Source organism: Heterodontus francisci, chromosome 29, assembly GCF_036365525.1.
Source record: "Heterodontus francisci isolate sHetFra1 chromosome 29, sHetFra1.hap1, whole genome shotgun sequence".
NCBI lineage: Eukaryota > Metazoa > Chordata > Chondrichthyes > Heterodontiformes > Heterodontidae > Heterodontus > Heterodontus francisci.
The window spans coordinates 21,488,095-21,505,052 of NC_090399.1; the positions used below are offsets into that span (position 1 = coordinate 21,488,095).

The 16,958-nt window shown below is 45.6% G+C and overlaps 1 protein-coding gene across 3 annotated transcripts in view; it reads left to right on the plus strand.

The window, feature by feature from the left end:
- Positions 1-2,109: 2,109 nt before the first annotated feature.
- Positions 2,110-16,958, plus strand: part of LOC137346182 (CD276 antigen homolog) — a 43,969-nt gene continuing 29,120 nt past the window's right edge. The window contains exons 1-6 of one of the 3 annotated variants that reach the window (XM_068009570.1): positions 2,110-2,176; positions 3,102-3,372; positions 11,032-11,337; positions 13,066-13,329; positions 13,881-13,991; positions 14,435-14,536. In XM_068009570.1, coding sequence (XP_067865671.1) covers positions 3,306-3,372; positions 11,032-11,337; positions 13,066-13,329; positions 13,881-13,991; positions 14,435-14,536 — 850 coding nt within the window. In that variant the 5' untranslated portion in view covers positions 2,110-2,176; positions 3,102-3,305. Of the gene's footprint in view, positions 2,177-2,643; positions 2,757-3,101; positions 3,373-11,031; positions 11,338-13,065; positions 13,330-13,880; positions 13,992-14,434; positions 14,537-16,958 lie in introns of those variants that run through there. The other 2 variants (XM_068009572.1, XM_068009573.1) reach the window with 2 other exon arrangements.

Below are 16,958 nucleotides of genomic sequence, written 5' to 3' on the forward strand. Positions count from 1 at the left end.
AGAACTGGCTGGGCAACAGGAGACAGAGAGTAGCAGTGGAAGGGAGTTTCTCAAAATGGAGACGTGTGACCAGTGGTGTTCCACAGGGATCCGTGCTGGGACCACTGTTGTTTGTGATATACATAAATGATTTGGAGGAAAGTATAGGAGGTCTGATTAGCAAGTTTGCAGACGACACTAAGATTGGTGGAGTAGCAGATAGTGAAGGGGACTGTCAGAGAATACAGCAGAATATAGATAGATTGGAGAGTTGGGCAGAGAAATGGCAGATGGAGTTCAATCAGGGCAAATGCGAGGTGATGCATTTTGGAAGATCCAATTCAAGAGTGAATTATACAGTAAATGGAAAAGTCCTGGGGAAAATTGATGTACAGAGAGATTTGGGTGTTCAGGTCCATTGTTCCCTGTAGGTGGCAACACAGGTCAATAGAGTGGTCAAGAAGGCATACGGCATGCTTTCCTTCATCGGACGGGGTATTGAGTACAAGAGTTGGCAGGTCATATTACAGTTGCATAAGACTTTGGTTCGGCCACATTTGGAATACTGCGTGCAGTTCTGGTCACCACATTACCAAAAGGATGTAGATGCTTTGGAGAGGGTGCAGAGGAGGTTCACCAGGATGTTGCCTGGTATGGAGGGCGCTAGCTATGAAGAGAGGTTGAGCAGATTAGGATTATTTTCATGAGAAAGACGGAGGTTGAGGGGGGACCTGATTGAGTTGTACAAAATCATGAGAGGTATAGACAGGGTGGATAGCAAGAAGCTTTTTCCCAGAGTGGGGGATTCAATTACTAGGGGTCACGAGTTCAAAGTGAGAGGGGTAAAGTTTAGGGGGGATATGCGTGGAAAGTTCTTTAGGCAGAGGGTGGTGGGTGCCTGGAACGCGTTGCCAGCGGAGGTGGTAGACGCGGGCATGATAGTGTCTTTTAAGATGTATCTAGACAGATACATGAATGGGCAGGAAGCAAAGAGATACAGACCCTTAGAAAATAGGCGACATGTTTAGATAGAGGATCTGGATCGGCGCAGGCTTGGAGGGCCGAAGGGCCTGTTCCTGTGCTGTAATTTTCTTTGTTCTTTGTTCTTTGAGTTATACAGTACAGAAACAGGCCCTTCGGCCCATCGTGTCTTGCCAGCCATCCAGCACCTAACTATTCTGATCCCATTTTCCTGCACTTGGTCCATAGCCTTGTTTGCTAAGGGGTTTCAAGTGCTCATCAAAATACTTGTTAAATGCTGTGAGGGTTCCTGCCTCTACCATCCCTTCAGGCAGTGCGTTCCAGATTCCAACCACCCGCTGGGTGAAATTTTTTTCCCTCAAATCCCCTCTAAACCTCCTGCCCCTTACCCTAAATCTATGTCGCCTGGTTCTTGACAGTTTTCAATGAAAAGATCAAGGAAAAGAAGGATATACTGATGGGGGTTAGGTGAAGAAGGGCAAGAGGAAGCCCCTATCGAGCATGAACCTGTTGGGCCGAATGGCCTGTTCCTGTGCTGTAAATACTTTGTGATTAGTTTAACCCTCAAAGTGCCAGTGATACAGTCACAATTCACCAGGCACTGACACGGAAGACTAAGGACAGCAGCTCACATAACCCCTGCTGCTTCACGGAAACAGTCACCTGGCTTCAATCACAGCCCAGTCACTCAGTAAGGGTCACTGTCACTACATACCGTGTGCAGACATGTACATCTCACTATGTACACTGCAAACCATATATTGGAAAGTGTATCAGTGAAATATGAAGGATCAGTAATTGTAATAAGGCAATAAATGAAGGTGTTGAGATTGAACGGAAGGAAGACAGACCATTACATTTATTTAGAACTGAATGGGTCCTGGGGCTGTTGGATGGAACTGAATCTACCAAACAGATTAAACAGTGACATTTCCAAGTCTGAGACTGATGGATTTTTTTTACTGAGGTTAGGGTATCAAAGGATGTGGAGCAAAGGTGGTAAATATCGCGGTCCAGATCAGCCAGGATCTAATTGAATGAAGCAACGGGCTCCTGTTACAATGTACTTTGTGCGGCTGGACATGTGCAACCTCACTGGTTCGTTAGTTTCAACTGCAGGCGGAGCTAAATGTTGTCACTGGCTACACACACGTGACAGCTCAGCTCAGCGCTGCACCAGTCGGTCCCAGCTTCACAAACTCCAGGTTTACTCCGGGTGAGTAAAGAGTCCTTTTAAATAGTGAACATTGACGACAGATCTGAGAGCTGGTGTCTCTGTCACAGACTGGCTCAGCATTCAACTCCGTGCAGCCGGTTCGAGCGGCGGGGTTTAATGATATTTATACTGTTGTGCAACCGAGTGAAGGAATCTGTTTGAGGAGGCACTCGCTTCACTTAGTTGAAAATCATTAAATAAACGTGTGCATTTATGTATGAATTGTATTTCACTGCGTTGTTTACAGGGTACGGAAAACTGAGACAAATCTCTGGAAATTAATTGTCGGATCATTTAAAACAAAAGGCAAATCAAATAATTTACACCGTAACTGGTGACACCGATTGAAAATCTTATTTGACATCAACAGAACGGTGTCAGGAAATCGGCCCCCTCATGTTGTGATGTCATTAGGTGCAGTCCTCCCTAGTAGGGACTGAGAGCCGGGAAGTTCAAGCACAAGCAAACTTTCAGCTGACTTTATTCAAGGGTTCGGTTTCCGTTCTGTGCAGACTTTGCAAGTTCTCCCTGTTTTCGCCAGGTGCTCCGGTTTCCACAGCCAAGACGTGCAGGTTGATAGGTAAATGACCGTTGTAAATTGCCCCTAGTGTTGGTAGGAATGTGGGATTTGTATAAATGGATGGTCGTTGATCGGCACAGACTACAGTGGGGCCAAAGGGCCTGTTTCAGTGCTGTATGGGTCTATGACTCGATAAAAACAGGAAGTTTAAAAGCCAGCTGCTGCTTCCGTTGCCTTGGCTGAAATTCTTTATTCATCTTTCTGCACTGGCCCTGGGCTATTGGGAACTCTTCAGTCCATCGGAAAATTACAGAAGGTGCTGCCAAAAAAAAATTGCATGAGTTTTCTGAATTTATTGTGGAGATGTGACCAGTAAGAGTGTGTGTGTGTGTGTGTGTGTTACAGCGAACCCACCCTCTGATGATTGAGCAACTCTGGACAAAAGAACATTTCGCCCGACTGGAGATTTCCATACTTTTATCAAGTGGATGTAAAGAGGCAGTTTGACACTCGCTCTGCACAATGTGCTTGGATTTGAGAATTTGAAGCACCTGCCGCCGTGTCCCGGTTAACTTTTGTTTCCAGTTCTGGCGGATTTTGTTTGGCTGGATGGTGTATCACTTCACCCTTACGACGGTGCTGCTGCTCCTGCGTCTCTGGCTGATCGATGCAGAAGGTGAGGATCTTCCTGGGGAAATGGGGTTCAAATGTGCAGCGGAAATACCCTGGGAAAGGGGGTCAGGAATGTGGCCAGGGTCCCGCTCACATCCCCCCCGAGGAACATCAGAGCAGCTCAGCACCGCAATCTCTGCTGTGATATTCCGGACTCTCAGCTACTGCTGTTGGATTTACAGTAAGGGGTTGCTGGCAAGAGTTCTTTGCACAAATGTTGCTGCTGCATTTATCTTGGGTTCCAGCCTTTGCTCCTGGCTTATCTGAAAACCGTGTTAGTTTTTGCATCGCCCTCACCATCGCCTCCCCTGACCCCCTCCACTGTGTTTAAATGATCAGACTGCTAATCCAACATGAGCAGAAATTTCCTCCAGTTAAATATTGGGGAGACTGATGTCATTGGGCTGAATTTTACAACCCCGCCGTCAGTTCCTGAGTCAAATTGGTGCGGGTGGGCGGCATTCCCACGCCTTTGGATCCCGATCCGAGGCGGAACACTGGTGGGGAGAGGGGGAACAGGTGAATATTTTTTTCAGTTGGGGGGGGGGGGGGTGATGGAGTGTGGCATCAGTCATTTCATTGGTCTAGGGGATGGTGGGAAAGGTGAAGAGTAAAGGTTATGAACTTTGCCAGGTTGGGGGGGGCAGGGCAGGTGCACAAGGTAAGTATTTTTTTTGGGGGGGGGGGAGGGTAAGACATTAATCTATGCTTGCTGGAGGGGTGAGAGAAGGGAAAGATCAATTAATTTAATATTTAAAAACAATTCTCTAAATATTTAAATGGCACGATTAGGTGCGAAACCCTTTAACAATGGCGTCAGTGCCTGCACGAAGGCAGCTAATCGCCATTTCCGGGGATGGATCGCCCGTCCCCTCCATATCATTGGGAGGGGGAGGGGGAAGAGGAGGGGACGGTCTGCCCTGGCCAATTAAATGAGTCTCCGCGTTTAATATCACAGCGACTGTGCGAAGCCTGGTCCGTGCCTGCAGGCTGCCGTTGTTTACGTCAAATTTCAGCCCATTGTCTTTGGACCTCACGACAAACCCGCAAGTTTACTGACTCTATCCCATTCCCTGGCAACTATCTGAGGCTGACCCAGACTGGACACAACCTTGGTGTCATATCCGATCTCAATGAGCTCCCGACCGCATACCAGTACCATCGCTAAGACTGCCTATTTCCACCTCCACCCGACTAAACCCCTGCTTCAGCTCATCTGCTGCTGAAACCCTTATTCTTGCCTTTGTTATCTCTAGACTTGGACTATTCCAATGCACTTTTGCCCAGCCTCCCAGATTCCAACCTCTGCAAAAATAAGATCATCCAGACTCTGCTGTGTCCTCAGGTGCGGCAAGTTTTGTTCACTTATCCTCCGTTATCGCTGACCTGCTTTGACTCCCAACCAAGCAAAGCCTCGATTTTTAAAATGCTCATCCTTGTCCCTCCATGACCTCGCCCCTCCCTATCTCTGTATGCTCCTCCGGCCCTACAACCCTCCGAGATATCTGCCTCCTCTAATTCTGTCCTCTTGTGCATCCCTGATTTTAATCACTCCACCATCAGTGGTCATGCCTTCAGTTGCCAATTAATTTAATATTTAAAAACAATTCTCCTTTTAAATATTTAAATGGCACAATCGGGCTCAAAGCCCTTTAAAAATGGCTCTGGGATTCTGTCCCTGAACCCCTCTGCCTCTCTATCTTGCTTTCCTCCTTTAAAACACTCCTTAAAACCTACATCTTTAACCAGGTTTTTGTTCATGTGCCCTAATATCTCTTTATGTAGTTTGGTATGAACTTATGATTTATAACTGTACTGTGAAGGACCTTAGAACATTTTAGTGCATTAAAGGTGCTATATCAGTTGATAAGTTGTCAACCACTCCCTTTCAAGGAGGCTTCCCCTGAACAGGCAAGAAAGGGAAACTGTTGGCGAGGAAGCTGATGGAGGAGGGGGTAGCTAGAGGGTTGGCCAGAGGTGAATTGTTGGTGATGGTGGGAGGATGAATGATGGTTGATGGTGTGACTGGAGATGGGTTGTTTTGGTGGCAGTTGAGGGGTTGACCAGAGTTTGGGGGAATTTCTTTAGGGTTGAGGAAGGGGGTTGACCAAAGGTCTGAGTAAAGTTAAGGGAAGGGTTTGACTGGAGATTGGGATTTTTTTTTGGGTGGGGGGGTGAAGGGTGTTAACCGGAGATTTTTTTAGAGATTGTTGTGAAGATAAGTCTAACTGTGTGTGTGGGTTTCACTTCTGTCATCTGGATCCTCCCTCAACAACTACTTGCATTAGTGTAGCGCCTTAACATGGCAAAACTTCACAAGCTGCTTCATGTGATCGTTGTCCAACAAAATTTAACACAGTCACTAAAGGAGTTATTAAAACAGGCTCAGCGATAGAGGCAGGTTTTAGGCGTTCTCTTAAAGCAAGTAGAGAGGTTTATGGAGGGAATTTTAGAGCTTGGGGCCTAGTCAGCTGTAATCACAGCTGCCAATGATGGGCGATGGAAAATCAAGTAGTCACAAGAGTCCGGAGCTGGAGTGGGGGCGGGGTCAGCGTTCCGGAGCTGGAGGGGGGTGGGGCAGCGTTCTGGAGCTGGAAGGGGGGGGGGTGGGGGGGGTTCAGCGTTCCGGAGCTGGAGGGGGGGCAGCATTCTCCATGTTGTATGGTTGGTGGAGGTTAGAGATGGGGAGGGTGGGGCCAAGGAAGGATTTGAACACAAAGTACATTGTAACAGGAGTAGGCCATTCAGCCCCTTGAGCCTGTTCACACGATTCAGTTAGATTATGATGATTTGTACCTTAACTCCATCTACCTGCCTTGGTTTCCTAACCCTTAATACCCTTGCCTAACGAAACATTATCAATCACAGTTTTGAAATTTTCAGTTGACCCTGAGCTTTAACATCATTTTTTTTTTGGGAGGAGATACTTCCAGATTTGTAGGAAGAAGTTCTTCCTGACATCATTCCTTAGCAGCCTGGCTCCAATTTAAGGGTATGTCTCCTTGTTCTGAATTCCCCTACTACAGGAAACATTTTCTCTCCATCTACCCTATCAATTCCTTTCATCATCATAAAACAAGCCAATTAGATCAACCCTCAGGTTTCTATACTCAAGGGAATACAGGCCTAGTCCATGTAACCCATTACTTGTCCTCATAACTTAGCCCAGGTATCATTCTGGTGAATTTGCACTTCACCCAAGGCTAATACATCTTTCCTGAAGTGCAGAACTGAACACAGATGGGGTTTAACCAGAGGTGTATACATCTGTAACATACCTGCCACCCTTTGTATTCCAATCCTCTCGAGATAAAGGGCAAAATTCCATTAGACTTTTCTTACCTGTCCACTAGTTTTTAGCAATTTCTAAATTTCTCTGCTCATTCACAGTTCCTAGCTTCTCGCCATTTTGAAAATACGCTGTACTCCGATCTTTCTTCGGTCTATTGTGGATGATCTCACACTTCCCAACACTGAACTTCATCTGTCACAGTTTTCCCCACTCGCTTAATTTATCAATATCAAGCTGCAGCTTCCTGCTTCCATCTACACTACTTAATGTGCCGCCTAAATTAGTTTTGTCAGTAAACTTGGGATAACACAGGATTACGTGCACACTAAATAGTGGAAGCAGCATGTGATAGAGTAAAATGATCCCACAGCCAATGGATCAGGTCAAAGCTATGCAGTGTTGCCACATCCAGTTGTGAGTGGTGGTGGATAATTAACAAGTAAACCGAGGAGGAGGATCCATAAACAACTCCATCCTCAATGATGGGGGAACCCAGCATGTCCATGCATAAAACCAGGCTGAAGCATTTGCAACAGTCTTCAGCCAGAAGTGCCGAGTGGATGATCCTTCTCAGCCTCCTCCTCATGTCTCTACCATCACAGATGCCAGTCTTCAGCCAACTTGATTTATCCACAGAATGTCAAGAAATGGCTGAAGGCACTGGGTACAGCAAAGGCTATGGGCCCTGGCAACATCCTGACTGTAGAACAGAAGGCTTGTGCTCCAGAACTAGCCATCCCCCTAGCCAATCTGTTCTACTACAAGATTGGCATCTACCCGGCAATGTGGAAAATTGCCCAGGTATGTCCTGATCACAAAACAGCAGAGCAAGTCCAATCTGGGAAATGATTGCCCCATCAGTCTACTCTTGATCATCAGCAAATTGATGGAAGGTGTCATTGACAGTGCTATCAAGTGGCACTCACTTAGGTGTTCAGTTTGCGTTCTGCCAGGACCACTCAGCTCCAGACCTCCTCAATTCCTTGTTCCAAACATTGACAAAAGAGCTGAATCCGGAGGTGAGTGTGACTGTCACAGAATCAGAATCACAGAATAATACAGTGCAGAAGAGGCCCTTCGGCCCATCGAGTCTGCACCGCTGCATTAAAGACACCTGACCTGTCTACCTAATCCCATTTGCCAGCACTTGGCCCATAGCCTTGAATGTTATGACGTACCAAGTGCTCATCCAGGTACTTTTTAAAGGATGTGAGGCAACCCGCCTCTACCACCCTCCCAGGCAGGGCATTCCAGACCGTCACCACCCTCTGGGTAAAAACGTTCTTCCTCAAATTCCCCTTAAACCTCCTGCCTCTCACCTTAAACTTGTGATCCCTCGAAACTGACCCTTCAACTAAGGGGAACAGCTGCTCCCTATCCACCCTGTCCATGCCCCTCATAATCTTGTACACCTCGATCAGGTCACCTCTCAGTCTTTTCTGCTCCAGCGAAAACAACCCAAGCCTATCCAACCTCTCTTCACAGCTTAAATGTTCCATCCCAGGCAACATCCTGGTGAATCGCCTCTGTACCCCCTCCACTGCAATCACATCCTTTCTATAATGTTGTGACCAGAATTGCACACAGTACTCCAGCTGCGGCCTTACCAAAGTTCTGTACAACTCCAACATGACCTCCCTGCTTTTGTAATCTCTGCCTCGATTGATAAAGGCAAGTGCCCCATATGCCTTTTTCACCACCCTATTAACCTGCCCTTCTGCCTTCAGAGATCTATGGACAAACACGCCAAGGTCCCTTTGTTCCTCGGAACTTCCCAGTGTCAGGCCATTCATTGAATATTTCCGTGTCACATTACTCCTTCCAAAGTGTATCACCTCACACTTTTCAGGGTTAAATTCCATCTGCCACTTTTCTGCCCATTTGACCATCCCGTCTATATCTTCCTGTAACCCAAGACACTCAACCTCACTGTTAACTACTTGGCCAATCTTTGTGTCATCTGCAAACGTACTGATCCTACCCCCGACATAGTCATCTATGTTGTTTATATAAATGACAAACAATAGGGGACCCAGCACAGATCCCTGTGGTACGCCACTGGACACTGGCTTCCAGTCACTAAAACAGCCGTCTGTCATCACTCTCTGTCTCCTACAGCTAAGCCAATTTTGAATCCACCTTATCAATTTACTCTGTATCCCATGTGCATTTGCTTTCTTGATAAGTCTCCCATGTGGGACCTTGTCAAAGGCTTTGGGCGGCACAGTGGTGCAGTGGTTAGCACCGCAGCCTCACAGCTCCAGCGACCCGGGTTCAATTCTGGGTGCTGCCTGTGTGGAGTTTGCAAGTTCTCCCTGTGTCTGCGTGGGTTTTCTCCAGCTGCTCCAGTTTCCTCCCACAAGCCAAAAGACTTGCAGGTTGATAGGTAAATTGGCCATTATAAATTGCCCCGAGTATAGGTAGGTGGTAGGGAAAATATAGGGACAGGTGGGGATGTGGTAGGAATATGGGATTAATGTGGGATTAGTATAAAATAGGTGGTTGATGATCGGCGCAGAGTCGGTGGGCTGAAGGGCCTGTTTCAGTGCTGTATCTCTAAACTAAACTAAACTACATCAACTGCACTACCCTCATCTACACACCTGGTCACATGCTCAAAAAATTCAATCAAATTTGTTTGGCATGACCTCCCTCTGACAAAGCCATGCTGACTATTCCTAATCAAATTTTGCCTCTCCAAGTGGAGGTAGATTCTCTCCTTCAGAATTTTGACATCAAGGCAGCGTTTGACTGAGGGTGGCATCAAGGAGCCTGAGCAAACCTGAAGTCAGTAGGAATTGAGGATGGGGAGGGGGAACTCTCCATTGGTTGGAGTCATGCCTAGTACAAAGAAAGATGGTTGTGGTTATTGGAGGTCAATCATCTCAGGTCCAGGACATCACTGCAGGAGTTCCTCAGGGTAGTGTCCTAGGCCCAACCATCTTCAGCTGCTTCATCAATGACCTCGCCTCCATGATAAGGTCATAAGTGGGAATGTTCGCTGATTGCACAATGTTCAGCACCATTCAAGACTTCTCAGGTACTGAAGCAGTCCATGCCCACATGCAGCAAGACCTGGAGAACATTCAGGCTTGGGCTGAAAAGTGGAAAGTAACATTTGTGCCACACAGGTACCAGGCAATGATCATCTCCAACAAGAGAGAATCTAACTGTCTCCTCTTGACATTTAACAGCATTGATATGGCTGAATCCCCCACTATCAGCATCCCAGGGGTTACCATTGACCATAAACTTAACTGGAGCAGCCATATAAATATTGTCTCTTCAAGAGCAGGTCAGAGACTGGGAATTCTATGGTGAGTAACACACTCCTGACTCCCTGAAGCATGCAAGGCACAAGTCAGGAGTGTAATGGGTTACTCTCCTCTTGCCTGGATGGGTGCAGTTCCAACAACAGAGAAGCTCAATACCATCCAACAAAGCAGCCCACTTAATCGGCACCCCATCCACCAACTTAAACATTCACTCCCTCCACCACCGACGTACAGTGGCAGCAGTGTGTACCATCTACAAGGTGGACTGCAGCAATGCACCAAGCCTCCCTCGACAGCATTTTCCAAGCCCACAACCTCAACCACCTAGCAGGACAAGGGCAGCAAATGCATGGGAACACCACCACCTGCAATTTACCCTCCAAGCCACACACCATCCTGACTTGGGACTATATCGTCGTTCCTTCACTGTCACTGGATCAAATCCTGTGACTCCTTCCTTAACACCACTGTGGGTGTACCCGCATCATTGGACTGCAGCGGTTCAAGAAGGTGGCTCCCCAGCATCTTCTCCAGGGCAACTAGGGATGGGCAATAAATGCTGGCCTAGCCAGACATGATCACATCCCAGGGACAAACCTAAAAAATAATCTGCTCTATTCCTCCTTCCAAATTATTCACAATCCTGGGAAGTGCTGGCACTTGCTGCCAATTTGAGTAGATGCCCGTTGTCCCTACTCTCTGCCTCCATCTCCTACCCAATTCCCTATCTAAAATAATAGGTTTCCCACCTTTCCCTGGAATTGGGCTTTCCCTTGGAAGGGGTAGTTTTCCAATGCTGACATCCATCAGAGTAGCAGTGGGGAGCTTTCTTCCTTTGGGTGAGTTGAGGGGCTCTGTCCCTGTGCTCCCTTCCTTCCCTGGTTGGGGGATCAGCCCCTTTCCTTACCCTTCCCACTGCCTCATTGCACGAGGAAGAGGGATGCGCCATCCCTCTACCCCTTCCCTCATGTGAAGAGTGGGAGTATGGGATCTCTGTCTCATTTGCTGTAGCTTGTCTTTGGAATTTTTGAAATTGCAGTTCACTGTTTCACTACCACAGTTGAAATGATTAAGTTTGCTTTTCTATGTCCATCAGCTGGAACGAAAGAAGTGTTTGGTGTCGTTGGTTCATCAGTTTTACTGGATCCTGAATATGGAGCTGATCTCAGTAACAGTGACGTTATATGGATGTTCACTGGCAGCAGTGGAAAGCCTGTTACTATTTTGGATTATGTACCAAATCACCCAAAAGCGGAACCGAGTGAACAGTTCAAATCTCGATTATATTTTAATGTATCCAGTGGGTCTCTGATGTTAAACAGTTTAAAAGCCAGTGACCAAGGGGTTTATACCATCACTGTCCATGGACAACAGACAAGGAACAGAGATTTGAAACTCATTGGTAAGTGGTTTTAGATTGGGGATGGAAGCAGGCCATTCATCCCCTCAGGTCTATTCTGCCATTCCATTAAATTATGGTTGATCTGTACCTCACCTCTGTTTACCTGCCTTTGTTCCTTATTCCCCCAATTCCATTACCCCACAGAAAAGTCTATTGATCTCGGTCTAAAAAATTTCAATTGACCCAGTAACCACTGCCTCCGACAGTGGATTTCCACCACTCTGCGTGTGGGGATAAAGTGTTTCATTGATTCCAGTGCAGAATGACCAAGTTCTAGTTTTAAGATTATGCTCATTTGTTCTGGAGTCTCCCAACAGACACATTTTTTTATTTTATTTTTAGAGATGTAGCACTGAAACAGACTCTTTGGCCCACTGAGTCTGTGCTGACCATCAACCACCCATTTATACTAATCCTACATTAATCCCATATTCCTACCACATCCCCACTACCACCTACCTATACTAGGGGACAATTTACAATGGCCAATTTACCTATCAACCTACAAGTCTTTAGCTGTGGGAGGAAATTAGAGCACCCGGCGAAAACCCACACGGTCACAGGGAGAACTTGCAAACTCCGCACAGGCAGTACCCAGAACTGAACCCGGGTCGCTGGAGTTGTGAGGCTACTGTGTTGCCCTAATTTGTGGTCGTTTGTCTTCATTCAAGATTAAACTCAACCATTGATGCAGAAGGATAGAAACTGAATTCATTCAGCTTCTGTTGCTGAGCTCTGTCTGTCATCCTGCAGAGAAATCCCTCAGGAATTGTGATCCATCATCCATTGCTATATTGGTGAATTCTTTCCCAAATCGGACCACTGGAAGTTTTTAACAGGGAAAGCGCAGCGGAGGGGAGGGGGATGGATAGTATCAGGATTGAAGTTGAATGTTGAGTTTTGGAACTTCAGTGAGGGATCTTAGTGCAGTATATCTTAAAAATGCTACTGCTGAGCTCAATACAGAGGACAGTGGGACGGAGATGTCGACTGAGCTTCAGACCGAGTCTCTGGGTAAGCTGCAAACAGTGAAAGATTCCGGTGCTGGTTCACACTTAGTTGCTGCTCTGACAATGATTTTCATTGGAATTCAGTAGAAATCTGTCGAATTATTTCATTCTTGTCTGTGGCTAAAACTACATGTAAGAGAAATCTGTGATTTAGAGCCATAGTCATTTACAGCACAGAAGGAGGCCAATCGGCCCATCAAGTCCGTGCCATCTCTCCACAGAGCTACTCAGTCAGTCCCCCTCCCCTGCTCAGTCCCCGTAGCCCTGAAAGGCTATTTTCTTCCTGCCAAATTAGGCTGATGGATCTGTCCCAGGGTGGGGCTGGGAGTTACGTCAACTAGTCAGTGTTAGTAAAACATCAGCTCAGGGTTGACGTATTCTGAGGCACTTGTGAAGGACAGAGCTCTTGTTAGTTGACTACACTTCCTTCTTCTCCTTCATTGAGAGACAATGGGTAAGCGCCTGGAGGTGGTCAGTGGTTTGTGGAGCAGTGCCTGGAGTGGCTATAAATGCCAATTCTAGAGTGACAGACTCTTTCACAGGTGCTGCAGATAAAATTGGTTGTCGGGGCTGTTACACAGTTGGCTCTCTCCTCGCGCTTCTGTCTTTTTTCCTGCCAACTGCTAAGTCTCTTCGACTCAACTACACTAACATAATGTGAAGCAGTGATGTCCCCCTGCTCAGATCTGGTTATCTGTTCACTCATTATCTCCCACAGAACCACTGTCAGAGCCTTTGATCAATGTTGCCTATGTGGATACCACCATTGAACTGACCTGTCGAGTGTCTGCAGGGAAAGTGAATTCCATTCTGTGGAGGAAAGGTGACGAAGTGATAACAAATGGCCAACATTGTCAGTTAGTACAAAAGAGCAACAAGTTGATAATTTCTAAAGCCAACAAATCAGACTGTGGGATTTACACTTGTACCGTGGAGAATCCTGTTAGCAAGAAGAACAATTCATATTCTCTTTCTATTTACGGTGAGTTAATCCAGTCAGTCAATTCCATTTATTAGATAAAAATGATATTCCACTGAAGGGCCTTGCACTCAGCCTCATTAAATATGTTAACGTGGGAATAACATTGTGTATTTTCATGGCAGAGGAAAGGAGTAGGATGGAAAATCACAGACTGGTAGTGTGCAATTTCTTAATATACATTCCTGGCTTTTACCGGGAATGCCAAAGTGAAAAATCACACATTAAGTTCACAGTCTTGTTCAGAGTGCAGACGGGTTGCCCAATGTGGGAAATGGAACACTGGTGCAGTATGATACACTTTTCTAATCATAGAGTCGAGGTATATTGTTGGGGCAGAATGGAGAGTACTTCCCACTGTGGCTCAGTGGATGGTGTCTCACCTTGAAGTGGTGGGGGTTCTTGAAAGCAGCATCGGGTGTCTGGTGGGAAATGTTCTATTTCCAATAAACAAGACCTTTGATAATCACACTTTTAAGGGAAAGAAGACCCTGTTTGCAATTTACAATCTGGTTTGAAAAGAGCATAAATATAAAATAAGTTTTCTATTTTAGGTCTTCCATATCTGCATCGTTACACAATGGGATTATCCATTGCTGCACTGATTCTTGCTGCTGCTGCCTTGATCTGTAGAATAATTTCATTCTTGCCTGAGGCTAAAACAAGTAAGAGAAATTTATTATTTAGAGTCATAGTCATAGTCATTTACAGCACAAAGAGGCCATTTGGCCCAACAAGTCCATGCCAGCTCTCCACGTCGGTTCCACTCCCCCGCTCGGTCCCCGTAGGCCTGAAAGGCTATTTCGTTCAAGTGGCCATCCAATTTTCCCTTGAAGTCATTGATTGTCACCGATTCCACCATCCTTGTGGGTAGTGAGTTCCAGGTCATTACCACCTGCTCCGTTTATTTTTTTTTTAAAAACTCACATTCTCCCTACATCTCTTGCCCAGAACCTTCAGTCTGTGTCCTCCAGTCTCTGCACAATTTAGTGCTGAAAGTTTAAAAATGTCACAGTTTAATAAGAGACCTTGAAATATTTAAATTCTGGTTCTTTGGAGTGATGATTTGCTCCAGTCATGTCGATACAAAATTTGCTTTTTGTTCCAGGTTGTCACTCTCTTGAAAATTTACTACAAGTCTTGCAGTTTGCTCCGATGCTTTCACTTATCCTTCTCATTGCTGCATTTGTGTTTTGGATACAGGTTGAAGGTAGTGTATGTGCTCCTGTTACTTTGCTCCCAGTTGGTGTTTGTACGTCTGACGTACTGAATTCCAGTTTAATATATTACTAGGCTAAGAACTCAGGTGAGACCTAACCTCTTTGTCAAACTGAATTTGAAGTCAACAAATTTGCCAATTTGTAGGCTAGCGTCAAAGAATTTACAATTTATTGTATTAACCCAACTAGCTCACTAAGATTGGTAATTTTCTCAGAGCTGCTCCCATCGACACTCATAACACCATTATACTTCCGAAGAAGTTGGAATCAACTGTAAAGAATTTTTGTCTATCCTCAGCCTTCTGGCACCAGCTATCCCAGTAAAACATACATGTGTTTGACTGCTACACCCACATCAGGGCTCTCTGGCCAATTTTTTTCCCCCACTTCTGATGTTCAGCAGCTAAGCTCCTATTTCTGTATGCTCTGGCTGTGTGCTTCGTTAAATCCTGTCGGCAGCGTCTTGTAATCCCTCTACAATTCATGTTCCAACTCATTTCCCTTCAGGGTGCACACACGCCGAGCAACTTGAGTCTCTAGGATATTGCACCTGCTAAACGTGGCAACACCATGGTAGCCACATGTCGTCAGACCTTAGTGACCTCCAGAGTTTGCAAACTCAGTCCATGTGTGGTAGCTGTCCATCAACGTTGTTCACCTGTCTGTATCTCTCTGCAATCATTGCTACTGGTCCCATGCTCTTTCAACCGTGCTCCTGATTCCACCTGTGAGACAGCTTAGTCAGATCCCACAGAGAATCAGTACAAACTTCATCATTCAAGGTTCCTTTGAACCGACCAGTTAAATCACAACTGTGTTGACAATGACTTTCCTTTATCGAGGCCTACAGTCGACTTTCTTTCCTGTGATCTGAGGGAGTAGTCAGTGAGGACGAGTCCCATTCGTTGTAATCCCCGAGAAGAAGAGAATGGAAGCATAATGGTTGTTACTGGATGAGTAAACCACAGACCTGGAGTTAAGTTCCAATCCCATCATGACACCTCGGAATTTAAACTCAATTAAATAAATCAGAAATAAAAAGCTAGTATCAGTAGTGGGGACGATGTAACTACTGGATTGTTGTAAAAACCCATCTGGTTCAGTAACGTCCTTTTAAGGGAGGAAATCTGCTGTCCTTACCTGGTCTGGCCTACATGTGACTGCAGACCCACAGCAATGTGGTTGGCACTTAACTGCCCTCTGAAATGGCCAAACAAGCCATTTGTGAAGAAAGCAGCTCCCCATCGCCTTCTCAAGGGAAATTAATGCTGGCCTTGCCCAACATTGCCCTGCATCCTGTGAATGAATTAAAAACGAGTGTTGCTGGTCCTTGAAAGGCTGCAATCCTTGTGGTGATGGTGCCCTCACAGTGGTGTTTGGTTTGAAATTGTATGATTCTAACTGTGGAAGGTGCACGGTGGGTAACATTACCTGGCAGTTATGTGGCATGAATGTTGCCCATCCCTTGTCGACTGAAGAATAGTTGTTCTGCAGGTCCATCAACAGCCTGTATTTCTAGAAGGCCTTCACCATAGTAAAATATCCCTGGACATGTCACAGGAGCATTAGCAAATAAAATTTGACACATAGCTACCTGAGGAAATTTTATGACGGGTGACCAAAAACTTGGTCAGAGTTGGGTTTAAAGGAGCATCTTAAAGGAGGTAGAGAAGTGGAGAGATTTAGGGAGAAATTCCAGAGCTTAGGGCCTAGGCATTCGAAGGCACAGCTGCCAGTTGCAGAGTGATTAAACCAGGGATGCTCAGAAGAGCAGATGTGGGGGAGCGCAGAGAACTTGGAGCATTGTAGGGCCGGGGTAGGTTAAAGAGGTAGGGTGCAGCGGGACGACAATATCATTACTGTCCCCATGGCTTATAGAAAGTGCATTCTTGCAATTGTGATTTGTCCAAGTGCCAGTCAGTGTCATGCCATTATTAATAACATTAAATATCATTATATAAATACTGTTGATGGCTGTACACATCCTAGAATAAGTTTCTGATGAAAGGTCATTGACCTAAAATATTAACCCTAATACACCCAGCAGGTCAGGTAGTGCCTGTGAAGACAGAAGCAAACATTTTCTGTCTTTTATAAGTCTAGGCTAACCCTTATTAACATAAACATTTTTGCTTTTAAACTTTTACCACTCTATGGATGAGCAGAAATAGGAAATAGCATTAACTTAGACCTGTTCTGGACAGTAATTTATCAATCAAGTGTTTTAAAAGATAAAATTTTAAGGAAAATAACCAGTTGGTCAACCCTTAAGTGCAGTAGTTTTAATGCAAGCTTTTGTAGAGTCTGAGATTGCTCAGTGCTGTTTTGTACCACAGTAAATCGGTCACTTTTTTAATGCCTTGAGCTTTGAGATTATGTTAGCCAGTCATATGTTTAAAATTATATGGAGCA